The sequence below is a fragment of the Saimiri boliviensis genome, chromosome 11 (genome assembly GCF_048565385.1).
Source record: "Saimiri boliviensis isolate mSaiBol1 chromosome 11, mSaiBol1.pri, whole genome shotgun sequence".
In the NCBI taxonomy this organism is placed as follows: domain Eukaryota; kingdom Metazoa; phylum Chordata; class Mammalia; order Primates; family Cebidae; genus Saimiri; species Saimiri boliviensis.
Genome location: NC_133459.1, coordinates 12,423,123 through 12,450,000, shown reverse-complemented (window position 1 = coordinate 12,450,000; position 26,878 = coordinate 12,423,123). Strand labels below are relative to the sequence as shown.

Below are 26,878 nucleotides of genomic sequence, written 5' to 3'. Positions count from 1 at the left end.
CAGACTTCTTAAACTTGTTTTCTCTGACGTCACACTCACAAACCCTTCCTCAAGATCACATAAATATTCACCTATCTTTTCCTTATGGTATTGTTCTTACATTTAATATTTCTATTTGTCTTATGTTTATTTTGTATTATATAAGAGAAATATAACCTACCCCCAAAAGATAAGCCAATAACCCCAACAAATCCTCTTTTCCCCATTGCTTCAAAACCAGCTCTCATTAAGACAAATCTTTTTTTTTTTTTTCCTAATACTACGTCATGGCTGGGAATGGTGGCTCATGTCTGTAATCCCAGCACTTTGGAAGGCTGAGGCGGGCAGATCACCTGAGGTCAGGAGTTTGAGACCATCCTGACCAACGTGGTGAAATGCTGTCCCTACTAAAAATACACAAATTAACCAGGTGCGGTGGCACATGCCTGTAGTCCCAGCTACTCAGGAGGCTGAGGCAGGAAAATTGTTTGAACCCCGGAGGCGGAAGTTGCAATGAGCCAAGACCGTGCCACTGCACTCCAGCCTGAGAGACAGAGTCTTAAAAGAAAAAAACAAAAACAAAAACAAAAACTATCTCATAGTTACAGGAGAAACTTCCCAGCACAAAGCCAGCTTAAGAGGCCTGGACATTGCCAGCTGTCCCTTCCCCACTTATCTGCAGAGTCTCCAGAACCTGTTCCTAAATCCACGCTCTCTTTGCTATAAGCTCCCTCCCTCCTCCTCCTCCCATCAGCTGACCACTGCTGAGTTAAATCAGTGACCAGGGAGTAGCTAGACTAATACTCAGTGTCTACAGCAAGGAAGAAAAGTAAATTATTTAAACAGGCACATTTGGGGGTCTTTCAAGATCTGAAACTGACGCAGTATTGCAAACTCCACTTTAAGTGGAATATACACATCATCGCCTTAACACCCTCTCACTCACATTTGCTGCTCACAATGCAGGGTTTACAGGGTGTCTCCCACTGACCTTATCTCACAACAGCCCTGTGGTGGCTGGACCCTTAGCCTGCCTTCAGAAAGAATCTTGTTAGGCCAGTTTAGCAAGAATCCCCCCACCCCAGACATCTCTTAGCAATTTTCCACTGATCCCCTCATTCTGCTTGTCGGCTACCAATCCCCACTTTTCCTTGTACCCAGAGGTGAACCTGAGCTCTCCTCCCGATACCAATGCCCCTTATTACAGTGGCCTTGAATAAAGTCTTCCTTACAGTGTTAACAAGTGTCAGAATAATTGTTTCTTTAACCAAGTCGGAAGTGAAGTGATGTGTGGAGTGCGGTGGCTCACACCTATAATCCCAGCACTTTGGGAGGCTGAGGCGGGTGGACCACCTGAGGTCAGGAGTTTGAGACTAGCCTGGCCAATGTGGTAAAACACCATCTCTACTAAACATACAAAAATTAGCCGGGCGTAGTGGTGCGGGCCTGTAGTCCCAGCTACTCGGGAGGCTGAGTCAGGAGAATCGCTTGAATCTGGGAGGCGGAGGCTGTAGTGAGCCGAGATCGTGCCGTTGCACTCCAGCCTGGGTGACAAGAGGGAAACTGTCTCAAAAAAAAAAGAAAGAGAGAAAGAAAGAAATTAAGTAATGTGCCAAGTTCACTTGATTCCTTAACAAAGCCAAATGTTCTGACCGCATCTCTGGACTCACCAACATACAACGGAAAGGCAGCTGTGGATTTTCGCAATGTGCTCTGTGGCAGCTTTGGGCTCAAATGCCTGCTGCCTCCCCCTCCCTGGGTTCTGAGATCCTTCCTCTTCTGCCCCATGCCATCCTCATCCTCATCTTCCCAGAAATCCCATTCCTGGTAGTCAGGAACAAGTGATTCCCCCGGCATCTCACTGCCTCTTATGAAATCCCATCTTGCCAGAATCTTCCAATCTTATTTCACGACCAGTTTTGACTTCCTCCCATGTGTCCCCTTACTAGGAGAAATCTGGACCAATCTAAACTTTCAGCAATGGCAGATTAGAAGACAGGACTTGCTCTAAAAGGAGGTGGTTCTCTGAGCAGCAGCAGCCCTTTCTCCTCTTAACCATGAAAGTGAAGGCAGCAGCAAAAACCAAGACTGAAGCCTTCATGAGTTCACCTCTCCAGCCCCAGCTCCCAGCACTGGTATTCCTTCCACAAATATTTACTGAGCACCTGCTATGCGCTGGGCCACATTCTTAGCACTAGAGACAGAGGAGTGAACAGGTAAGGTCTCTACTTTCAGGGACTGGAGTACTGTTGGAGTGGGGTAGGGTCACCATAAGCAAATAAACAACACATCAAGATAGCTTATGGAGTGGCTCAAGGCTGTAAGCCCAGCACTCTGGGAGGCAGAGGTGGGTGGATCACTTGAGGTCAGGAGTTCGAGACCAGCCTGGCTAACATGGTGAAACCCTGTCTCTATTAAAATTACAAAAATTAGCTGGGCGTGGTGGTGGGTACCTGGAGGCTGAGACACAAGAATTGCTTGAACCCAGGAGGTGCAGGTTGCAGTGAGCTGAGATTGCACCACTGCACTCCAGCCTGGGCGACAGAGCAAGACTCTGACTGAAAAAAAGAAGAAGATAGCTTCTTGAACACATCAAAATAGCTTCCCTCATGCCTTCAGATCTCTGTTCAAAGGGCATCCATTTAAGTGAGTATTCCTTCCCTCTTCCACGGCAGATACCTGAGTGCTTATCCCATCCTACCTACTCACTACTTGACTGTCCTACTGAGTAACTGGGTCGGGCCTCCCTCCCTCTCTCCCTCCCTCCCTTCCTTCCTCTTTTCCTTGCTTCCTTTCTCTCTCCCTTCTTCCCTCCCTCCCTCCCTTCCTCGCTTCCTACAGAGACTCACTCTGTCACCCAGGCTGGAGTGCGGTGGCACTCTCTTGGCTCACTGCAACCTCCACCTCCCGGGTTCAAGTGATCCTCATGTCTCAGCCTCCCAAGTAGCTGGGATTTTAGGCACAAGCCACCACACCCAACTAATTTTTTTGTATTTTTAGTAGAGACAGAGTTTCGCCATGTTAGCCAGGCTGGTCTCAAATCCCTGACTTCAGATGATCTGTTCTCCTCAGTCTGAGCTCAGTTCAACAATGTCCCAAACTGGCCAGGCGCAGTGGCTCACACCTGTCATCCCAGCACTTTGGGAGGCTGAGGCGGGCAGATCATCTGAGGTCAGGAGTTCGAGACCAACATGGAGAAACCGCATCTCAACGAAAAATACAAAATTAGCTGGGCGTGGTGGCAGGTGCCTGTAATCCCAGCTACTCAGGAGGCTGAGGCAGGAGAATTGCTTGAACCCAGGAAGTGGATGCTGCAGTGAGCCAAGATTGTGCCACTGCACTCCAGCCTGGGCAGCAGAGTGAGACTCCGAATCAAAAAATAAAAGTCCCAAACTTAGCTGTTGGCTGGTGCTTCTCTCAGTCACCATGAAGTGGGGTCGGCAACTGGGAACAAGGCATTGGATTTTTCCCCCCTATCGACTGCATTCTGAGTTGTCCCTAGTGTCCCCTCGCCTGGCCCACCTCCTGACCTGGTGTTGAAGCCTTCCTTTGGAATACTGATGTTCGGCTTTCAGCCACACTACCCTGAACACGCCTGACCTCATCTGGATTATTGACGCAATCCCTAACTTTTGAAGTCCCCAAAGCTCCTTTACACAAAGAAAGCCGCTCCCTAACCCAGAGTGCGCCCTCAACTTCAGCAGTCACCAGTTGTGATTCACACAATCACTGATGTGGCCAGTGAATTTTTTTCCCCTTCACCCACTCTATGGAGCCTGGTAAATTGCTTACTGGATCAAACGTTTGGCCCTGGAAAACTTACGACACAACTGTGACTTCATCTGGGCTTTGACCTGCCTGCCACTCTGTACCCACAGAAATGGCCGTCTCACTGAGTTTTCCTTGAGGCGTACATAGGGTGATAACCTGCTTTTTCTCAGCTGAGAGCTGTTGGGGCCTCATGTTAGCTTCTTGAGCCAGAGAGACTCCATCTGAGCTTCTTCATTTCAGTTATTCCCCTCATTAAGTATGCAACCGTAGTATGTAGCCGGGCAGGATGACGGTGGGCACATCCCGGAGCGCATTTGCTGATAAGGGGCCAAGTTAAGCGGCACCAGCAGAGCCTGGGACTGCAGGTGCTGTCAAGTACCCAGAGCCCCCATATCTATAAGTTGTATGTCTTTTTTTTTTTTTTAATACAAAAGTTTATTCTTGGGCTGGGTGCGGTGGCTCACGCCTGTAATCCCAGCACTTTGGGAGGCCGAGGCGGGTGGATCACGAGGTCAAGAGATCGAGACCATCCCGGTCAACATGGTGAAACCCCATCTCTACTAAAAATACAAAAAAAAATTAGCTGGGCATGGTGGCGTGTGCCTGTAATCCCAGCTACTCAGGAGGCTGAGGCAGGAGAATTGCCTGAACCCAGGAGGCGGAGGCTGCGGTGAGCCAAGATCGCGCCATTGCACTCCAGCCTGGGTAACAAGAGCGAAACTCCGTCTCAAAAAAAAAAAAAAGTTTATTCTTAAATGTACAACAGCTCCAAGACAACATTTAATTCCAGCTATAGGTGGCAAAAGATGCTATGGCAGGGAATACAGATGTTTCAGTACGGATGAAATAAAGGGTCACCATCTCCTCAGGGACAAGGAACAGCTTACTTTTTGCCAGATTTCTTAATTCCACCTGTGGCCAGGGGCCCCTTCCCTGCGGCCTTCACTTTCAGCTCCTCGAGTTTCTTCTGTTCTTCCTTTTGTTTCTGATTGAAAGCCTCATCTTCCTCGTCCATCTCCGTGGCCTGCTTCTTGGGCTGTTTCAGGGGCTTCTTCTTGCCACCTTCCCGGCCAGACATGGCGCCTGCCACCCCTTTCCCAGACCCTGCCACCAGACAGTTGCATGTCTTTTTATGACAGCTCTAGCCCTTGCACCTGGTACCATTTTATTTCTCATGTACCAGTTTATCTTTTAATTTTTTGCTTACTCTGCTTCTGTGAAAAACTTGCTTCAGCTAGGTTCCCCCCTCCCTTTTCAAACTGGAGTATGAGAAACCCCCAGACTCTTTCTTCGGGGCTGAATTTTGGGGGTTAGCCATCTCTCGGTCACTAGGTAAAATAAAGGACTCATAATTCAATCTGAGAGTGCAGCACGTTCCTTAACTCACTGGGGAGTAACAATAGCACCAACTAAAGCCCACGCTGCCCCACGGGTTCCCAGAGTCTGGCCCTGTGGTAGGTGTTTAGCAGATGCCTGTTGACTGACAGCATAAGGACATTTATACATTCACATTTCTTTTCTTTTCTGAGACATTGTTTCGCTCTTGTCGCCCAGGCTGGAGTACAGTGGCGTGATCTCGGCTCACTGCAACCTCCACCTCCTGGGTTCAAGCAATTCTCCTGCCTCAGCCTCTCAGGTGACTGGGATTACAGGCACACGTCACCACACCCAGCTAATTTTTTGTATTTTTAGTAGAGGTGGAGTTTCATCATGTTGACCAGGCTGGTCTCAAACTCTTGACCTCAGGAGATCTGCCCGCCTCAGCCTCCCAAAGTGCTGGGATTACAGGTATGAGCCACCTCGCCTGGCCAGAACACTTCTTTAAAATTATCTTCTGTGGGTTTTTTTGTTTTTTGTTGTTGTTGTTCTTTTTGAGACAGAGTTTCGCTCTTGTTACCCAGGCTGGAGTGCAATGGCGCGATCTCGGCTCACTGCAACCTCCGCCTCCTGGGTTCAGGCAATTCTCCTGCCTCAGCCTCCTGAGTAGCTGGGATTACAGGCACGCGCCACCATGCCCAGCTAATTTTTTGTGTTTTTAGTAGAGACAGGGTTTCACCATGTTGACCAGGATGGTCTCGATCTCTTGACCTCGTGATCCACCTGCCTCGGTCTCTCAAAGTGCTGGGATTACAGGCTTGAGCTACCGTGCCTGGCCAGAACACTTGTTTAAAATTATCTTCTGTATTTATAATGCTCCTGCCACTGCCCACCAGGCCTCACCCCAGGGTTGTTAAACACCTTCTCCCGTAATGAAAGAGAAGGTGTAGCTAAAGACAGAACAGCACCTGTGAAGGGGAACTGCTCTGTCCTGCCGTTCGCTCTCTCATGAGCAGTGCCACGGTCACTCACTGTGGCAGGTCCTGTCAGCCCCTGCGGGCCAAGCTCCACGACAAGATGAGACTTGACTGTGTGCTGTCAGCACTGGGGACGTGTGATTTTTCCGTAAAATGTAGGAGAAACCTATCAAAGCTGAGGAGATCAGACAAGTGTCCCTAGTTCTCCTGGAGAAATCAGGAGAAACCCTGCACATGAAGGCATGAAACCACGTCCCCTGACTTCAAACTGGGAGGCAGTCTGTGCGGTACCCCACGCCCCAGAGTTTGCTTTGGGCTCTTGGTGGGGGTGCCCCCTCTGGGTCACTTCCCAAAGTTGAGGGCAGCATTTGGAAGGTTTCTGCAGCTGAACTGGGCAATGAAGAAGAGGGGCCAACGAGAAGGATTCCATTTTCCTTTCAATAGCAAGGAGTCACATTAAGTCACTGAGCAAACTGAATATTGATGTTTTGCTCACAGCCACATCATCAAAAAGGGACAGGATAGAAGGTCTCTACGACATAATACATTATGACATTAACTCCCAATCAGATCTAGCCTCTCTCCCCTTTCAAGAGGGAAAGGAACTGAGACCTGGTGGGTACCTTTCACAGATCTTTGCATTTAACCTCCAAGCCGATCAATGAGGTTTCTTTTCTTTTTTTTTTTTTTTTTTTTCTTTTTTTGAGACGGAGTTTCGCTCTTGTTACCCAGGCTGGAGTGCAATGGCGCGATCTCGGCTCACCGCAACCTCCGCCTCCTGGGTTCAGGCAATTCTCCTGCCTCAGCCTCCTGAGTAGCTGGGATTACAGGCACGCGCCACCATGCCCAGCTAATTTTTTGTATTTTTAGTAGAGACGGGGTTTCACCATGTTGACCAGGATAGTCTTGATCTCTTGACCTCGTGATCCACCCGACTCAGCCTCCCAAAGTGCTGGGATTACAGGCATGAGCCACCGCGCCCGGCCATGAGGTGTTTTAATAACAAGTACTATTTGTTGAATTTATGGGAGAACGTGCAAAATGCGGTGTCACATGCGTGCTCTCTTGTTCTTTACAAAAGTCTCACAAACAGCACCGTCCTTGTTTGTTAGCTGATGATGGTGAGGCTGAGAGGTTAAGTCAACTGCTCACAAAATCGGCAAGTGCCAGCACAGGGATTAGACACTGCAGTCTATTCGGACTCTCAAACCCATGCTCCCAACCACTGCATCTTGTAGCCTTCACATGCACCAATCCCTTTTTTTTGAAGACAAGAGTCTCGCTCTGCTGACAGGCTGGAATGCCTCGGCACGGTCTCGGCTCACTGTAATCTCCACCTCTCCCAGGTTCAAGTGATTCTCCTACCTCAGCCTCCTAAGTAGCTGGGATTACAGGCACGCACCACCACACCCAGCTCATTTTTGTATTTTTAGTAGAGACCGGGTTTTACCATATTGGCCAGGATGACCTCGATCTCCTGACCTCGTGATCCACCCGCCTCAGCCTCCTAAAGTCCTGGGATTATAGGCGTGAGCCACCGCACGCGGCCCACCAATCACTCTTGACCAGCTCCCCGTCATATTCCTCTCTGCTCCTAAAGAAAAGTCTGGAGTAGAGCGAGCTGCCTTAGATGGGGGCTTCTGCAGTAGACTATCGAGGGGGGACTGCCAAGGCTACCTGCAGGTTCGTCTTTTCTCTATCAGTGCCCTTGCAAAGCCCACCTCTCCTTCATCGCCCAGGCAAAATCCCCTTCCCTTCGGAGTTCTTCCAAGTTGCCAAGAGAAAGTAATCTCCTCTAAACTAGTATAGAATTTGATAACATTTTGGCATTTACTACCTTCTCCCTACCTGCATCTACAAGTTCCTCGAGGGCAACACCCCATCCTGCTGTAAGTTTATGGCCCAGCCGCTGGCACAGCCTCTGCTGCCTGAATGAATAGATGAATGGCATCCATAGTTTTCAGAGTTCATGGGAGTCAATCAACACACTCATCCTCAAGCACAGACATGGCTCCGAACTCCTCAGTGTTCACATTCACGGCTCTGATTACAACCTCAAGCAAGATTACTCAACCTGGGGAGTCGTTTTTCTCTTGACCAAAGCAGAACGGTCTCAGTCCAAGAGGAAATGAGTTCACACTTCTGTGGACTGAAATCACAGCTCTGTAATAAACTTTTCTGGAACTCAGCTAGGGCTGGAGTCATGAACACTCCCCCTTGTAGGGAGGGGCACTTAGTACCAAATGACAAAAACCTGCTTTAGAAGTGCTGTCCTTGGGCAGAGCTTCGCAACCGGGTGGTGAAGCACTTGCTGTCTGCTCGGAAATTGAAAGGAAATCTGAGCTGATTCACTCAGGGCTGTCAGCTGAGCAGGCCCCGATTTTGCAAGAGAAAAGAAGCCCTTTTGCATCTGACCTCACCATCCACCCCATGTAGCTCAGACAGCCCAGATGTGAGCTCAGGAGGATGAGGTCTGCTGGAATGTGCAGAATGTGGCCATTTCCACTAGCGTCCCTTGGCCTTGATCCCAAGCCTGGTTTGGGACCTTGAAGTGTGCCTTGGTAGATTTTTAGAAAACAGTTGTTTTTGTCTAGGAGGATCTCTTCTGTTCTTCCCTTGCCATTTTTCTCCCTTTGTTCTTTTTTTAATTTTTTTTTTTTTTTTTTTTTTTTTTTGAGACAGAGTTTCGCTCTTGTTACCCAGGCTGGAGTGCAATGGCGCCATCTCGGCTCACCGCAACCTCCGCCTCCTGGGTTCAGGCAATTCTCCTGCCTCAGCCTCCTGAGTAGCTGGGATTACAGACACGCACCACCATGCCCAGCTAATTTTTTTGTATTTTTAGTAGAGACGGGGTTTCACCATGTTGACCAGGATGGTCTCGATCTCTTGACCTCGTGATCCACCCGCTTTGGCCTCCCAAAGTGCTGGGATTACAGGCGTGAGCCACCGCGCTTGGCAATTTTTTTTTGTTTTATTTTAAAGATGGGGTTTCACCATGATGGCCAGGCTTGTCTTGAACTCCTGACCTCAGGTGATCCACCCACCTCAGCCTCCCAAAGTGCTAGGATTACAGGCGTGAGCCACCACGCCCAACTCCCTTTGTTCTAATGTAGGAGAAATTCAAGCAGCAAACTTCCTCTCCAGGGCTCAGCTCTGACACTCTTTTAGATGACTATCTTCTTCCCAGGTACTCATCAGATACATCAAATTCAGTGTCTACTATTACCTCAAACTCCCTGTATCTGGAGCCAGGCATATAAATGTCTTTTCCTCGCCAAGTTGTTTCCTCATCTCTCATCCCTCCTACCTGACTTTTATGCTTCTATTATCTGCTTTCTGTCATTCCTAGGGATCTATCCTGTTTCCTTCCTCTTCTTCCTGCCAATGTTTACTATGTAGCCACTGTATGCTTTTTTATTTTATTGTTCTTTTTTTTTTTTTTTTTTTTTTTTTGAGATGGAGTCTTGCTCTGTCACTCAGGCTAGAGTGCAGTGGTGCAGCCTCACTGCAACCTCAGCCTCCCTGGTTCAAGTGATTCTCCTGCCTCAGCCTCCCCAGTAGCTGGGATTACAGGTGCCTGCCACCATGTCCGGCTAATTTTTATATTTTTAGTAGGGAAAGGGTTTCACCATGTTGGCCAGGCTGGTCTCAAACTCCTGACGTTGTGATCCACATGCCTTGCCCTCTCTAAGTGCTGGGATTACAGGCGTGAGCCACTGCGCCTGGCCCTATATGCTCTTTTAAGTGCTCTCCTCTTTAAGGGACAAGATAGGTACACAAATAGTTAAAATACAGTGAGGAGAATCGCCAAAGCAATCTTGGTAAAGGCAAAGTAGACTCCTACTTTCATTTCCAAACTTACTACAAAGCTGCAGCAATCAAGACTGTGCCACTGGTAGGATAGGCACATGGATCAATTTAATCCAGAATTAAACCTATACGTTTATGGGTGATTGATTTTTGACAGAGGTGCCAAGCTTCTTCCGTGAGGAAAGAATCATCTTTTCAACAAATGGTGCCTTGACAACCAGATACCCACAGGCAAAAGAATGGAGTTGGGTCTCTACTTCATAGCCCACACAGAAATAAACTCTAAATGGGCCAAAGACCCAAACATCAGAGCTAAAACTGTAAGAGTAAATCCCTGTACGCTTGGATTAAGCAATAGCTTCCTAGATGACACCAACAGTACAAGCAACAAAACACAGATACATTTCACTTCACCAAAATTTTATACATTATTCAATGGTCGCGCTCAAGAAATTGAAAAGACAAATCTCACCCGGGGTGGTGACTCACCCCTGTAATCCCAGCACTTTGAGAGGCCTAGGCAGGCAGATCACCTGAGGTCAGGCGTTCGAGACCAGCCTGGCCAACATTATGAAACCCCATCTCTACTAAAAATACAAAAATGAGGGGGGTGTAATGGCGCACACCTGTAGTCCCAGCAACCCAGGAGGCTGAGGCAAGAGAATCGCTTGAACCTAGGAGACAGAGTTTGCAGTGAGCTGAGATAGCACCGCTGCACTCCAGCCTGGGTGACGGAGCGAGACTCTGTCTCAAAAAAAAAAAAAAAAAAAAAAAAAAGACAACCCAATCCACAGGATATAAGAAAGGTCTGAAATTCATATATTTAAGGGTGTAGTATCTAGAATATATAAAGGAGGCTTTCAATCAACAATATAAAGGCCACTCAACTTTAGTGGGCAAAAGATTTAAACAAACATACCTCCAAAGATATACAATTGGCTAAGAAGTGCATGAATAGATGGCTCAGCATCACTAATCATTAGGGAAATGCAAATCAAAACTAAGAGATGTCATTTCAGACTCATTAGGATGGCTACAATGTAAACACACACACAGAGAAAGAAAACTAGTTTTGGTGGGGATGTGGAGAAACCAGAAGGTGCGTTACTGGTGGAACTGTAAATGGTACAGCCACTTTGGAAAACAGAATGGCAGTTCCCCAAGCGTTAAACAAACTGGGTGTGGTGGCATGAGCCTGTAGTCCCAGCCACTCGGGAGGCTGAGGCAGGAGGATGGCTTGAGCCCAGGAATCTGAGGCTTTAGTGAGCTACGATGGTGCCACTGCTGTCCGGCCTGGGTGACAGAGCAAGACCTCGTCTCTTAAAAAATGTTTAAAAAAGAACAAAATTCTGGTGCATGCTGTAACATTGATGAACCTTGTAAGCATCACACTAAGTAAACAAAGACAGACACAAAAGCTACATATTGTGTGATTCCAGTGATATGAAATATCCAGAATAAGCAAATCCACAGAGACAGAAAGTCGATCAATGGTGGTCAGGGTCTAGGAGGAGGACAGGGAGTGACTGCTGATGGTATGGAGCTTTTGGGGAAGGCAGGTGATGAAAATGTTCTGAAATTGATAGTGGTGATGGTTGCATAACTCTGTGACTATACTAAAGACTACTGAATTGTTTGCTTTAAATGGGTTAATTTTGTGGTATATGAGTTACATATCAATTTAAAAATGTGAATAGGGTCCTGAATGCTGTATGACTAGTAAGAAGTCAGGAAATACTCAACTGTAAGCCTTGCTGGCTCTTATTCCTAGAAATTTGATCTCATCTCCACTTTCTGTTGTCACCACATTTTGTCTATTTAGCTCCTGACCTCCCCCCCCACAACCTGTCCCTAGACTGGTCCCACAAACTAGATTCAATCTCCGATGGCTCCTTCCTTATTATCTTCTGACAGCCAGCCTCCATGGCCCACTCCCACCCTCTACTTCTGCCTACAGAAAAAGGTCCGCCTCTCCCACTCAGCACGGACTCATCTGTCTCCTCAGTTTCCTGCCATTGCCCAACTCAACCCTTCTAACCCCCAGCCCTCACCACTCTTGCCAGCCCTCAATGCCCACGCCTCTTCCCACAGAAAACCCGGGCTGACCTAACTTCCATGCTTTTGCTCAAGCCGTTTGTTCTGCCTGGACTGACCATCCCTGCCACCTGATCCAACCAACCCCACCACTTTTCACAGCCAAGATCAATTGCATCTTCCCCACAAGGCTTTTTTTTTTTTTTTGAGACAGTTTCACTCGTTACCCAGGCTGGAGTGCAATGGCACGATCTCGGTTCACCGCAACCTCCGCCTCCTGGGTTCAGGCAATTCTCCTGCCTCAGCCTCCTGAGTAGCTGGGATTACAGGCACGCGCCACCATGCCCAGCTAATTTTTTGTATTTTTAGTAGAGATGGGGTTTCACCATGTTGACCAGGATGGTCTCAATCTCTTGACCTCGTGATCCACCCGCCTCGGCCTCCCAAAGTGCTGGGATTACAGGCTTGAGCCACTGTGCCCGGCCTCCCACAAGGCTTTTTCCAGCTCCTCCAAATGTCAAGATCCTCTCTCATCTCCAAATCCCTAGCAACAGACAACGCGTTTGCTACGTAAAACACGACTTTATCTGCTGCCCCTTATGTTCTTTCTACATATACAACATGCATCTATCTTGTCTCTCTTTGCAAGCTGCAATTACAGTGCATGCTTCCTCTCTAACTTAATAATGTGTGTGCTCTGTAAATGCTTAGGGGACAGAGGGACAGCTTCCTTCCATTCAGTACTCCCAGCATTGTGCATACACATCACCAGTGTTATACATGCAACAAACAAAGTTAATATAAGCCAAAGAAAATCACGTATGTAAAAATAACAACTGGTGGCAGGGGATGGTGGCTCAAAGGCCAGTACTTTGGGAGGCTGAGGCAGTTAGATCACTTGAGGTCAGGAGTTCGAGAACGGCCTGGCCAACATGGTGAAACCTCGTCTCTACTAAAAATACAAAAATTAGCCCGGCATGGTGGCATGTGCCTCTAATCCCAGCTACTCAGGAGGCTGAGGCAGGAGAATTGCTGGAACACGGGAGGCAGAGGTTGCAGTGAGTAGAGATCGCACCAGTGCACTCCAGCCTGGGTGACAGAGCAAGACTCCATCTCAAAAAATAAATAAATGACAAGTGATTTGCTGCCATAAGGTAAGCAGTACTTGAAGGAATCAACCGCTCACTTTTCTGGGTGTCCTCGTTGCATGGATTCAAGCAATTCCAAGCACAGCTGATTGTGTCGCTAAGTGGTTAGGGGCATGGGGTCTAGGGTTGAGAGGCCTGGGTTCAACTCGCACTGTTGCCATTTCCAAGCTCCGTGTCTATGTGTGGGTTACTGAACCTCACTGAGTCTCTTAACTCCTCTATAAAATACAAGAAACTCCAGCTGAGTAGGTCTGTTGTGAGGACTGAATGAAACAGGGCTTAGGTAAATGCTAGCTGTTATGATATTGTCAGTGCTGTTAACACCAGCCATCCAGAGCCTAGATCCCTTAGCCTCACCGATTCACGTTTCATCTTATGGGTCGATTTGGCTCAGAACAAACTGTTTCCCATTTGCCAAGCTCACAAGGGGCCAGAAAACAAAATATTTAGAAGGGGAAACTGTTTTCCAACTCTTTGTACACATATTTGCTCTCCAAGACACGCCCTTCTCAGGAGTGAGATATCCCGAAAATGCTACTTGCATTTACAACAAAAGCAAAGGGTGGAGCTGTTGGGTGAAATAAATTTCCAGACTGTGACAAAACAGAGATCTCTGATTCATCATAGAACCACCTTGACTGAGATCAGAATATCCCCAGCCACCCCATAAGACAACCTCTCCTACTCCCTGAAAGCAGGGATAAGGCTTGCCTTGTTCTCTACTGCCTGACTTACAGAGTAGCTTCTCAATAAATATTTATTGGCTGGGCGTGGTGGCTCATACCTGTAATCTCAGCACTTTGAGAGGCCAAGCCAGGCTTAGGAGTTCAAGACCAGCCTGGGCAACATAGGGAAACTCCATCTCTACTAAAAATACAAAAATAGCTCGTTGTGGTGGTGCCCACCTGTGGTCTCAGCTACTCAGGAGACTGAGGTGAGAGGATCGCTTGAGCCTGAGAGGTCAATGCTGCAGTGAGCTGAGATCATGCTACTGCACTCCAGCCTGGGTGACAGAGTGAGACCCTGTCTCAATCAATCCATCCAGCCATCGATCCATCCATCCATCCATCTAAATATTTGTTAAATCAGTTAATTCTTTGGGCAGGGCAGGTTTAAACACCCACAGCTTCTCCTTCTTCTCCTCTCCCTTTCTAGATTCTAGGCAAACGGATTCCCTTCTCTTTTGAGCAGGACAATATTCACTGTGTCACAGCTTTTTGTATGTTAGTTGTGTTGTGTTCTCCTGGATGGAAACAGCCTGATGAATTGCTGGAAGTGCCCTGTTCGCATCAATAATACGTTAAAAATATTCCAGCATGCCCCTTATTTGTACACACTGCAAACATTAACAATGGTGATTGCTACCCCAGTGGCTCAGGGTTGGTCTTCCTCTACGACCTGGGGCACTCTGTGGTCCAGGCACCTCTGGACAGAGGTCAGTAGCACATCTTTCTCCGGATGTGTGTGTCTGTGTGTGTGTGTGTGTGTGTGTGTGTGTGTGTGTGTTTGAGGGGGTGGTGCATTACATTTAACATTGCCTCACAGTATCAGCTTTCAGCTCTTCAAAAAACTCCATGAACCATGCCTTCATACTTCCCCCTGGATTTAGCTTGATTCATCTCAAATGACAAATCCATCTCCAAGCAATTCTCAAGGCAAAGACACTCAGCCAGACCTAAGGGAGGGTGAGCCCACCTACCTCTTTCGGCTGACACTCAAGGGAGCTTGCCAAGATAGGGCTGGCTGCCCACAGGCCAGTTGACGGGTGCTGGGGGGTTAGACACGTGGGAAGGAAACAGGCACCTTGTTTTCCTGCCTTGGATGGAATTGGCAGAATTCCAGATGTTCCCTACCGGGGCTCCAGCTCACAGCCCTTGGATAACATGTCTAATCACGAAGCTGTATCTCTTGCCCAGGAAGAGAATCCTGAGACTCGTCACAGTAACTGTCCCGTCCACTTGGCTTTAAAAGTGTCCAGCACCCTCCATCGGTTGATTCTCTGCAATAAAATGTGCACAGGGTATTTCCCTGAGAGGTTTTAGAGTGCCAAGGGGCAAGGCTTCCTGAAAGAGCCCTCAGGATCTGATTCAGATTCAGCAAATGAATTTCACCAGGGTAATCCTGAGTAGTTGAGTTCTCTCTCTCCCTTTCCTCCTCCTCCTCCTCCTCCTCCTCCTCCTCCTCCCCCGCCATAACTCCACAAGTTGTAACCTGGCATGCCTGCTCTCTGAAGCCAGAAATATGACAAATATTCAGATAAGCCGATGGAATTTAAAAGTGCAGGTTTATTGCTTTGCTAATGAGAACTGCAAAGCACACTTCAGAATCTGAGGTGTGCCTCTCTCAACTTTGCTTGTAATACAAATTCTGTACCTAGCAACGGAAACGCTTAATAACTGTTTGCAGAATGAATTAATGCATCTTATTTTAATGTATTATGACAATTTCATTCTTAAAAAGATATCATGGGGAGCACTTAATGTAAAAGAGTTTTCATATCGTTAGAAAATTTTGTTTTTATGTTTCAGGGGCTTAAAGTGAGGTCAACCTTTAATTTCAAGTTCAACCTCTTTTTTTTTTTTTTTTTTTTTTTTTTAAATAGCAGAGTACTATAGTAAAAATAGCTTGAGGTTTGAAGTTAGAGCTATTTTTCAAACCCAGTTCTGGTATATTCCCAGATAAGAGTGTGTAACTTACAGGTGTTATGAGGATGGAAAGAAGCAGCCAGGAGCATTCCTAGCACGTGGTGGGTGACGGGAATGGGAGGAAGGTGGCGTCCTTCATTTCTTGGCCTGACTCTCCACTGTCATACCAAGGCTTGGGATCTTTCTAATTCTACAGTGTAGAGTCACGTGCGTGCTGCTTATTTTACAGAAGCCAAAGAAAGGAAGGCGTTTAGTCCCATCAGCCACGTCCAGACGTAGCTTTCTCATGCCCGGACGCGTTTTTTAAATTGTGCTTTTCTATATTCAGTGCTATTCTGGATCTTACACACCAGTGCAATGCTGAGGCCTCCCTCGCAAAGCGTCTAACAGACCTAATCTTCATTATGTGCCGTCAGCACAACAAAAACTCTCAACAACTCATGAGGATCTCAGGGCCTCCTAACTGGCAAGCGTTTCGGGGAAATCACAGGGAAATTTGTTGGCCGCATGATTAATCCTGGGTGGATTGGTCCCGGAAAAACGCCTGTGGGTTAGCAGCAGGCAGCAGCTTGCAGAATCTCACAAAATAAACTGTCTAACGAAGAGGCTCCAAAAAAACGTGCCTTCCGGATGAAAGTTCAGCATGAGGGTGGGGCCTGACAATGGAAGAAAACGCCAGATGTGTGCACAACAGACCTCCTTTGAGCCCACACTAACACCCAAAGAGTTGACACATGGGACCAGATTATAAAACTCAACCAGATTATAACCCTGGAGGAGGGAAACCCAGTAGGGTGTTGGATCTTCAGAAAAGGATCATAAAATTCATCACCATAATTACTCCCCAGCCCAGCTCCCAACACAAGCCAACAATAGCTTCGCTCAGTGAAGTTATTCATCCATTTTCAAGTTGCCTCACTCATTATTCTCAGACAAAAAGCCTGTTGGGCCTCTGTTCCTCTGGCAGCCAGGCAACTCAGCACCCACCCTCACTCGGCCAGCCCCCCGCCCCCCAACCACTGCTTTTTTTAGTGGTGGAGTTTCCAGTACCAACGATGGTTTTTTGGTTTTACTGCCATCTTTTAGGACTACCTTTGACATTCAGGAGCTGGTTGAAGATAATCACAGCTAAAGCTTCCCTGCGTGAAAACAAAGGATGTTACCAGCAGCTGTTTCTTCAGCAGGGCTGGGATGCTGAAGTGAGGGCCCTCCCTCACTTTGCCCTGATGAACACGAAAGGGTGTCATTTGCAAATTGTCTCGCCAAAAAGGAAATGTAAATGAAAATACAGAATGGTATACATTCCAGTGGGAAGAGAAGTTCCAAAGACGGGACTGCCACGAATAACCCGTGGCTCCTGTAAAAAGAGTGGCTCAGTCCCTTTGAAGCAGTCAGCCCAGCACCGAGCAGTACACTCTATCATTTCCCTAGGACTGGGTATTTTTGTCTGTGTGGATAATTGTAGGAGCCCAGATTAGGTGCAACCCTCCTGCAAACCACTCCCTCTCCAAGAAGCATTCCTCTGGACCTAGGCCTACCTCGATCCTCAATTTGGAAAATGTTTACTTTTCACAGCACAGCTCAGCAACCTCCAGCCCCAAAGATCACAAGTTAGCTTACAATTCCTTCAACCAACCTTTAGTGAGCAACTACTACGTGCCAGGCTTTGTTTTGGCCATGGAGAAATCAAGGCTAGATGTGGCTACGTCCTCCAGAGCATATGTTCTATTGAGGGAACATAAAAATAAAAACCCAAGAAAAGAAACAAAACGTTGACAGATGTCAGCGGAGACCACCAACACAGCAACCCAGCAGAAAGAGGGAAGGTTCTAGCAGAGGCAAAGGGGAATGGAAGATGTGGATGCCCCCACCCCAACATGGGAGCCAATACGTTTAAGACCTAAGGAGTCGCCCACAGGTATTCGGTCACTGATGTGGCCTAAGATGAACATATGGCTCAAACCCACTTAAACCTCAATGTTCATAAAGCGCAACCATCCTCATGCAGTCCACACTCCTCGGAAGCCTCCACTTGGACCTTTTCCACCCACACTATCCTCCAAAGGGGATGAAGGAGGCCTCTTCCAGTCCACTGATGGGGTGCTGAGTGCGTCCGGCAGGCAGGGCGCCAGACTAGGTAGTCCCAAGGGGGACCAGGGCCACCGCAGAGGCGGGAACCTTCCTCTTGGCCCCAGCCCTCCTGAAAGTCCCGATTCTATGGGGCGAGCCTCTCCCGAGGCGTGCGCATGCCTCCAACACACCGCCCTATAGGAAGGAAACCCCAGTCCCTGCTGCCAGTGAGCGGGGCAGCCTACTGTGATCCTTCCACCCGATCTCTCCCGCGCGGCCGACTCGGAGGAGGCCCCCTCTGCTGCCCACCTTGCAGCCTGTGGATTCCGGGGCTCCTCCTGGCACCCCCGCGCAGCTGCGTCTTTGGGACCTGGCACCGGCTGAGCCGCCTGGCATGCACACACACCCTCAGCTCCCCCGCGCTCCCCTGGACAACCTCGAATGCCAGGCCCGGGCATTCCAGCAAGTCTCTGCTCGCTCGTCCTCACCAGCGACCGCGGGAAGCCACTCGTGCTGGGTCTTACCTCCTTCTGCCAGGACCCAGAGCGACGCGCTCCCCAGAACCAAGAGCAGAGCTGACACCTTCCACATCGTTCCCGACGAGTTGCTCTCCCGGGGGCCGAGCAGCGAGTTTCTGCGATGGGGGAAGATTCAAAAGCGCCGCGGCCACAGGCCCAGCCCGGAGGAGCGCGACGGTGGGGGTCGGAGGGTGGGAGCGGCAGCCCCGGCGCAGGAGGGTGCCCGAGCTTCCCAGGCCCCAGGCAGCCGGACGGCAAACTTTGCAGTGGAGAACTTTCCGAGCGGAGTCAGCATTTATCTCCCCCGAGGAGGCGGGGGGAGCGGGGTCGGCCGCAAGGTGGTCTCGGTCCCGGCGCGCTGGGCCCGCCCTCGGGCTCTGTTTGGCCAGCGCCAAAACGATGATCTCAGGCCAGGTTTAAAGTTACAGGGCCGCAGCTGCGGGGCCGCCAGCACTGCGGGCCCTGGCAAAACGGGCTTTTATTCTGTTCAACAACAGGAGGGAAAGGGACCACATGCAACAAGAGGGGTTTAAAAAAACAATAAATGTTTTAAAACCCTAATATTTCTTACTCTTTTTTGTTGTTGTTGTTAAGAGTAAGCTACGAGTCTATGTTTTTCTTATGGGCAGAGGTGAGAAGTAAACTGTTCCTTGAGTGGCCAGTAGTTTTAGCACCAAGCATCGGGTTGTTCCTGTAAATATTGAATTTGATGGCTTAAAAAAAAAAAAAGTTGGCCGTCATCTGGGTGGGCCGGAGGCGGCGCGCGCGCTGGTCAATTGCGCCCTTGTCCCTGGGACCGGAGCTGGCGGGCTCCGGGGGGCTGCCCCAGAGCTGGCCGTTGGAGGCGCGGGGGGGGGATTGGCAGAGCTTTGGCAGTTTTGAAGAAGAGGCTGAACTCCATCCGCCTCTCCAGACCCGGGGATCCAGCGCTGCAATGCTGGGGCCCATCGGCCTGCTCAGTCGGATTAGGCTGGGCCAAGCGGTGACCCATCTGGTCGCCAAACGTGGTTCCCTTCCAGGTCGGGCTCACCCTCTTTATTCCTGAATTTGCCCCCAAATCCTCACTTTACTGGTTTAAGCAATCTTGCCTTGATCTCAGATACCAGATATCAGCAACCAGAGAACTTAACTTTTTTACTTTTAATTCCTTAATTGTTGGTATTTAAAAAAAAAATTAAGAGCAGGAGTTTGGGATGGCCTCTGCTCCACTCCTAGATGCCACAAATTCCATTCAACAAAAGAACCTGAAGACTCAAGCTGTTTCAGAGCTCCACATTGGGTGACAATTGTTTGCAGATCCTTATCTTGACCCTTCCCCATTACAAATTTCCATCTAAGAATCACCCGGGAGGCTGTATTAAATGCTCAGATTCCTGAGTTCTACTCCAAACTCATTAATCAGACCTTTTGGGAATTCCTATTTTAAACCAGTGTCGCAGGAGGACTCGTCCCCTGGAACGTTTGGTAAACCCTGCCCTTCATCATAGCTTCTAAGCAGGATCTACCTGGGGCGTTGTTTATTGGGCAGGTACCAGTCTGTGGGGAGGCAAGGGGAGATTCTGCATTTCTAAAGATCTCTGAGGTACTGTCTTCTCCTGGGGCTACAAACGGGAGCTGAGCACCTGAACTAAGACAATGAGGGGCGGGGGCCGCACCCTTAGAGCCAAAGGGGTCGGAAATGTAAAGAGAAAACTAGTGATACAGACACTTTTTCCTGAACCGACTTCCCCATCTTGGAGATGCATTTTATGACTCCCAGGTCAATAATGTCTGTTGACAGGATGAATTGTGCATTGTCTGTTGAGCCTGTTAGATGGAGAATAGATGCAAATCTATTGTGTGTGTAACTCCAAGGTCACACACGGAAAAAAAAGATGGACCGCTTTATTTAAAAGATTGAAACAAAATGAAGCCTAGGTGGGGGAGATTGGGTTACATGCAACTAATTTAGAGGGATGCTGAGACTAGGTCAGGATTCAAGGAGACCTGCCTTCTACCCCGCGCCCCCCACCATGTGTCTAGAATCTAGAAAACTGATCACATGACTTTCTAATCAGGATGGAGGGATGGGAGGTAATAAGGAGCTGTATTCAGCTGGGGGGCCGGGGTGGGGAGAGGGCTAGGATGGGGGAGTTTGTGGATCGGCTCTGGGTGCTGCTGGTCTGAAAATCTAGGGAAAGGGGCTGAGTCTTGGGAGGGGGAAGCTGAAGATCAGAGGGAAGAAAGAACTCACCCTCCTCAATATCAGATAGAGTCAGCAGGTCAGGAGAGAAGGGCCTTGAGCAGCGAGACTCCGTTAGCTAAGGGAGCTGAAGTGCAGCACAGGGGATTTGGAAGCATGGGATCCCGTCCAGCCAAAGGAAGAGGGAAAGAGAGGGTGTGTGCCTCCACTCTTGCCAAGCAGCCTAGGCTCTGAAAGCCGTAACCGTGAATCATGATGATGCGTTACTGAACAGCAACTGCCGCATACTGACCTTTACCTTCCTTCCAGGAACATGCACTGTCTCCTTTCAGCCCCAAAGCAACCCTTGGGTTCTGAACACTGGTGAGCCCATTTCACGCACAAGTGAGGTTTAGAGTGGATTCACCTGAAGGGCTTGCTTGCCTGAAAGGCAAGCTTGCTGGGTTCCACTGCCAAAGTTCTGATTCAATAGGTAATGGGTGGGGCCCAAGAATTTGCATTCCCAACAAGTTCCCAGATAATGCTGAAGCTACTGGTCCTGAGTCCCCACTTTGAGGACTGTGGGTTTAAAGGCCACCATGCAAATTGTCTGGGATCCTACAAGGTATGAGCTGTGGGGTCATGCATTTCTATTGCAGAGCAGGACTTGAGCCTGTTACTGTGCCTTGCAGGACTAGGTGGGAAATATCTGTACATTGCTCTTAGGAAGCAAGAGGACCTCAGGGTAGGGGACCAGCATTGGAATGAGGAGTTGAGCCAGAGCTGCCAGTTTGGGACCTTCCACCCTGAGGGATGCTGGCGACAACACACCAGGGTCTCCTCAAAATCTCTGTGATTCCTGAGGCCTCTGCATAGTCCAGAGAGCACCTGGCTGAGCTGCTCCAGGCTCCCTGGGCTGACCTTGCTGGGAAGGTGCTTCTCAACGTGCAATAGGACACCGCCTCAACCCACAGTGGTTCACGCCTGTAATCCCAGTGCTTTGAGAGGCAGAGACGAGAGGATCACTTGAGGCAAGGAGTTTGAAAGCAGCCTGGGCAACATAGCAAGACCCTGCTTCTATAAAAAATAAAAAGAACATTCTCCAGGCACGGTGACATATACCTGCGATCCCAGCTACTCAGGGTACTGAGTTGGGAAGATCGCTTGAGCCCAGGAGGTCAAAGCTGCAATAAGCCATGATTGTGCCACTCTACTCCCGCTGGGGTAACAAAGCAACACCCTTACTCTATAATAATAATAATAACTTTAAAAATCAATCACACACAGCCAGGTGCGGTAGCTCACACTTATAATCTCAGCATTTTGGGAGGCAGAGGCAGGCAGATCACGAGGTCAGGAGTTTGAGACCAGCCTGTCCAATATGTAAAACCTTGTTTCCACTAAAAAATACAAAATTAGCCAGGTGTGGTAGCGCATGCCTATAGTCCCAGCTACTTGGGAGGCTGAGGTAAGAAAATCGCTTGAACCCAGGAGGCAGAGGTTGCAGTGAGCTGAGATCATGCCACTGCACTCCAGCCTGGACAACAGATTGAGACTCCATCTTAAAAAAAAAAAAAATTCAACACACAGTGTCCAGAGCTGAGATATCCCCAACTGAATCTCTGATAGAAAAGGCAGCTCTAGGGCCCAGGAATAAGTAACACACTTAGGGGTTTGAGTAGGACCAAAATTCAAAATTCTGATTTATAACCCAGACCACTACAACTCCGACTGGACAGAGGACCGGCCTTACCAACATTCTCTCCTGATAAACTACTGCACACCTCAAGCCCATTTCAGCAGCTAAGAGAGGCTGCATACATACAGTCTTTGTGTCCTATAGTTCACCTTCTGACCTAAAGAACCAAATGCCACCTCATTTTAACTAAAACCCCCTCCAAAGTGAACATGGGATGTAAGTTACATGTATGTTCACCCATTGTACATGCACTTGGATCCCCGCATATAAATAAACAGGGTTTCCTCCAAACCTGCTAAGTATGATCACAGGCCCTATAAGGCGAAAACTCAACCTGCTGTCTGAAGAGAGCACATTAGGTCCAGCTGAAGATGTCTCTTCCTGGTTTGTAAACTGACATTGCCACTAATATTAGCCATCCTGGTGGTTTCCTGGATGACACAGGGAAAGACAGTTTCACACTGCCCATCTGGGGACTAAAGAGATTTTTTTCACCCCAGGATATACTCCATAGTAAGATATGGGATGGATAAGAATCGGCTTTTTTTTTTTTTTTTTTTTGTGAATTGGGGAAGGTGCTACATTGTCCCAGAAGTTTCAGTAGAAAGCTTAGGAGCCAGGTGCAGTGGTTCATGCCTGTAATCCCAGCATTTTGAAAGGTCAAGGCAAGAGTATTGCTTGAGGCCAGGAGTTCAAGACCAGCCTGGGCAACATACCAAGACCCTGTCTCTAGAAAAATATTTTTATAAAATAGAAGAAAACTTAGGAACATTGAGGCATTGAAATTGATCCCCTTGGATCCATCCTTGCTGGCATTCTCCTGGGAAATCTGTATGCATCTTTCATTTGAACATGCCTGCCCTATAACCCTGTGGAGCTGGGTCTCCTCCTAGCACTAGGGCTGTCTCCCACCCCACTGTAGTTAAAGATTGAACCCAGTGTGTTCCCAGCTATGTGTCTCTCTGCCTGCTTCGATGATATTGTAATCTCCCAAAGCCAGGAGCTTAGCTTTGGGAGTTATATTTCTGTCTGTCTGTCTGTCTGTCTCCCTCTCTCTCCCTCTCTCTACACAAACACATACACACACACACACACACACACGTTATTACACTGCTCCATAAATACTTGTGAAAGTCAAGCTTGTGATTTTCCTTGGCCTGCTGGAAGATCCTCACCATGAAAGAACCTCAGCCCAGCCTGAGCCTGGAAATGGAGTCAGTGACATGTCATTTACAAAGACGAAACAAGCAAGTGACTTCTGTGTTTTTCGGGGCTGCTGGGAGAGCCCCTGCCGGCACCTCCCAAATCTCAGTACACTTCCCCTCCTCATAGCAGACTCACTGATAGCTAGAATCCTTTTAGGTTGCCAGTGCACCTGGGAAGGAGACACACTTAGCATAGTCAGTCTTGCAGACCTTGACGTGCATGGGGTTCGCTCCCTTTCACAGGAGGACGTTTAGATGAGGTACCCTGGATACTCATTTCTTGGATGCTGTCAAGGAGTAAGAGCACAAAATAGAAAGCCTGGGGCTGCTGGAGACACATTTTCCCATTTCATATTTCAGTTTGATCAAACAGGACTTGCTGGCCGTGACGTCTCCTGAGCCTGGCTTGAGCCAGTCATCCTCTCTCTGTCCTCTTATCGGACAGACGTCACATGTGGTCAACGCTTCAGTGGGCAGCTCTCCCCTCTCACTTGGTAAGGAAAGGTTGAGTCTTCACCAGCTGCATCTTCTGGTCGTGCAGCATCTCAGGACAAGGAACAAGGTGCGACGTTTAGTTTCCAACTGGTCTATTAAAAGCATCAGACTTTTTCATGAAGCAAAAAGGAAAACATTCAGCTCCTTAGATCAACAGGCTTCTGTGTTCTTTGTCATCCCGGGAAGGCTTGGGCCCCGCTGCTGGATGTGGCCGTGTGTACAGAGTGAGCACCACACACTCCAGGAGAACCAAGAGCACCGACTTGGCCAAGCGGGTGGGCATGACCTTTGCCGGAAAAGCAAGATGCCCCATTTTATTTACTCCACATCTGATGCTGGGCTCCATGCTGCACCAAATAAATGCAAAAAAGAAGCCCACTCAGGCCACTGGTCATTTTTTTTTCACAACACGTTGCTTATTTACAAAATACCCACCCCTCCAAGCCTAAAGAAAAAACTGGCTGGATCCATGCCTCACATTTGAATCAGGTATCGCCGATGGTCATCAATGACTTTAATGGGTTGGGAGCATAGAGTCAGAGTGAGGTTGTTTTTTTTTTTTTTTTTTTTTTTTAAGATAAATACTGAGTTTTAGTGGACAGACAAGCATTGGGGAGGTTGATGTTTTTTACAGTTCAGACCAATACACACAGAAAGCTCCTTTCACTGGTGTTTTGAGAGAGCCCTTGATTGTGAAGACTCAGCGCTCTGCTTGGAAAACAATCTGAATGAATGTGCTTCAGTGTGGGAGACGGGGAAGTCATGCAGGGACAGTCTGGGAGGGCAGGAGGGAGGTTGGCATTTACCTTCCTGCCCTCTGGAAGGGTGGTGGCCTTGTAGATCTGTCCCAGCCTTTCTAGCCCTCAGTTTCCCTGGGTGGAAACTGGGCTTGTGAAAGTCATGGTGGTAAGGTCTCGCATGTCCCTGGGAACACCCACCCAGGAGGCCTGACTGCTGCAGGCTTGATGAGAGCGACGTCTCCCTTGATCCTGCCAGCCGAGATAATGACAGCAAACCACCACCGCCACAAGCCTCACGCCGCCCCAGCCTGGAATTCCCTCCCCAGCGCAGACGATGCCCTCCCCAGACATGAGGCCATATGGTCCCCAGGCGAGCCCCACCTCACCTCCCTCCAATGGGTGCAATCCCTTTGGAATACTCCTGATCTTGTTGGTTTTTTGGAACCTCTTGTCGAGGTCCCGAATCTGTTTTAATCACTGTTCAGGAATCTAATTCAAATATTCAGACTTCAGTGGCTGCCAAGAGGTGGATTTGGCCATGACAGGAAAACAGGAAAAGGCTTAAAAGTTAATAAAGTTGAAGAAAACAGCTTTTATGTTAGTGTCCGATTTCCAGAGCCCCTGCCTTAAAGCTGCCTTTAGAGAGAGGGGTTCGGGTGTTGAAGAGGGCGGAACTTGCCTTGCATGGGAACAGCCTGTTTAGGGTTTCTGGAGATGGGCAGGAGGCATGGGGGGTTCTGGAAGATACTATTGGAGATGTTTAACTGTTTTCTTTTTTTTTTTTGAGATGGAGTTTTGCTCCTGTTGCTGAGGCTGGAGTGTAATGGTGCAATCTTGGCTCACAGCAACCTCCGCCTCCCCGACTCAAATGATTCTCCTGCCTCAGCCTCTCGAGTACCTGGGATTACAGGCATGCGCCACCATGCCAACTAATTTTTGTATTTTTAGTAGAGACAGGGTTTCTTCATGTTGGTCAGGCTGGTCTCGAACTCCCAACCTCAGGTGATCCGCCCACCTCAGCCTCCCAAAGTGCTGGGATTACAGGTGTGAGCCACCGTGCCTGGCTTTAACTGTTTCCTTTAGCAGAGCCAAGGAGCCTGATCACATATTTATTACTGGCACCAAGAGCAGAGAGCTACCACACCAATTACTTATTCTTTTTTTTTTTTTTTTTTTTGAGACCGTGTTTTGCTCTTGTTACCCAGGCTGGAGTGCAATGGCCTGATCTTGGCTCACCGCAACCTCCGCCTCCTGGGTTCAGGCAATTTTCCTGCCTCAGCCTCTTGAGTAGCTGGGATTACAGGCACGTGCCACCATGCCCAGCTAAGTTTTTGTATTTTTAGTAGAGACGGGGTTTCACCATGTTGACCAGGATAGTCTCGATCTCTTGACCTCGTGATTCACCCGCCTCGGCCTCCCAAAGTGCTGGGATTACAGGCTTGAGCCACCACGCCCGGCCTCTTTTTTTTTTTTTTTTTTTGAGACGGAGTTTCGCTCTTGTTACCCAGGCTGGAGTGCAATGGCGCGATCTTGGCTCACCACAACCTCTGCCTCCTGGGTTCAGGCAATTCTCCTGCCTCAGCCTCCTTAGTAGCTGGGATTACAGGCACACGCCACCATGCCCAGCTAAGTTTTTGTATTTTTAGTAGAGACGGGGTTTCACCATGTTGACCAGGATGGTCTCGATCTCTTGACCTCCTGATCCACCCGCCTCGGCCTCCCAAAGTGCTGGAATTACCGGCTTGAGCCACCATGCCCAGCCTACTTATTCTTTTATTTGACAACTATCTATTGAATATCAGCTGTGTGCCAGGGAATGTCCTAGGCTCCATGGGCATGACAGGGAACAAGGCATCCAGGTCCCGGTTTCTGAGCCTCTTGCATTCTGTGTGGGAGACCGATGATAGGTGCAGAAACAAAAAAGATAAGAGGTCATGCTGAATGTTCTGAGAAAAAATAAAAGCCAATGGAGTACAACAGCAGTCTTCCAAGCAGGAAGGCAGCATGACCACTAGAGGCAGCATGACCCTCCCAGGCGACACATCCGCTCACAGGAAAGTTCGAAGGTCGTCAGTTTCCAAATTCTCCGCTAACACGCGTGCTCTTTTCAACAAAGATCTACTTCCCCACCCCATTATTTCTTCTTCCACTTTTCTATACAAAGAGAAACTTCTGGTCGGGCACAGTGGCTCACGCCTGTAATCCCAGCACTTTGGGAGGCCAAGGTGGGCGGAGCACCTGAGGTCAGGAGTTGGAGACCAGCCTGAACAACATGGTGAAATCCTGTCTCTACTAAGCATACACAATTA

At 48.6% G+C, this 26,878-nt stretch overlaps 2 protein-coding genes across 2 annotated transcripts in view; both read right to left on the bottom strand.

Moving 5' to 3' along the window:
* The window catches only part of PDPN (podoplanin), a 35,535-nt gene extending 16,678 nt beyond the window's left edge, over positions 1–18,857 (bottom strand). Inside the window, 1 exon segment of the mRNA XM_039474075.2 lies at positions 18,276–18,857. Within this exon segment, the coding sequence (XP_039330009.2) occupies positions 18,276–18,564 (289 nt within the window). The 5' untranslated portion in view covers positions 18,565–18,857.
* LOC120366020 (translation machinery-associated protein 7-like) lies at positions 4,483–15,173 on the bottom strand. Its single transcript, XM_074380087.1, has one exon. It carries the CDS (start codon positions 4,826–4,828, stop codon positions 4,634–4,636), a length of 195 nt encoding a protein of 64 aa, XP_074236188.1. The 5' UTR covers positions 4,829–15,173; the 3' UTR covers positions 4,483–4,633.
* Positions 18,858–26,878: the final 8,021 nt, after the last annotated feature.

Coding starts and splice junctions, on each gene's coding strand:
- LOC120366020 (XM_074380087.1), bottom strand. CDS start 4,828: ATGTCTGGCCGGGAAGGTGGCAAGAAGAAGCCCCTGAAACAGCCCAAG.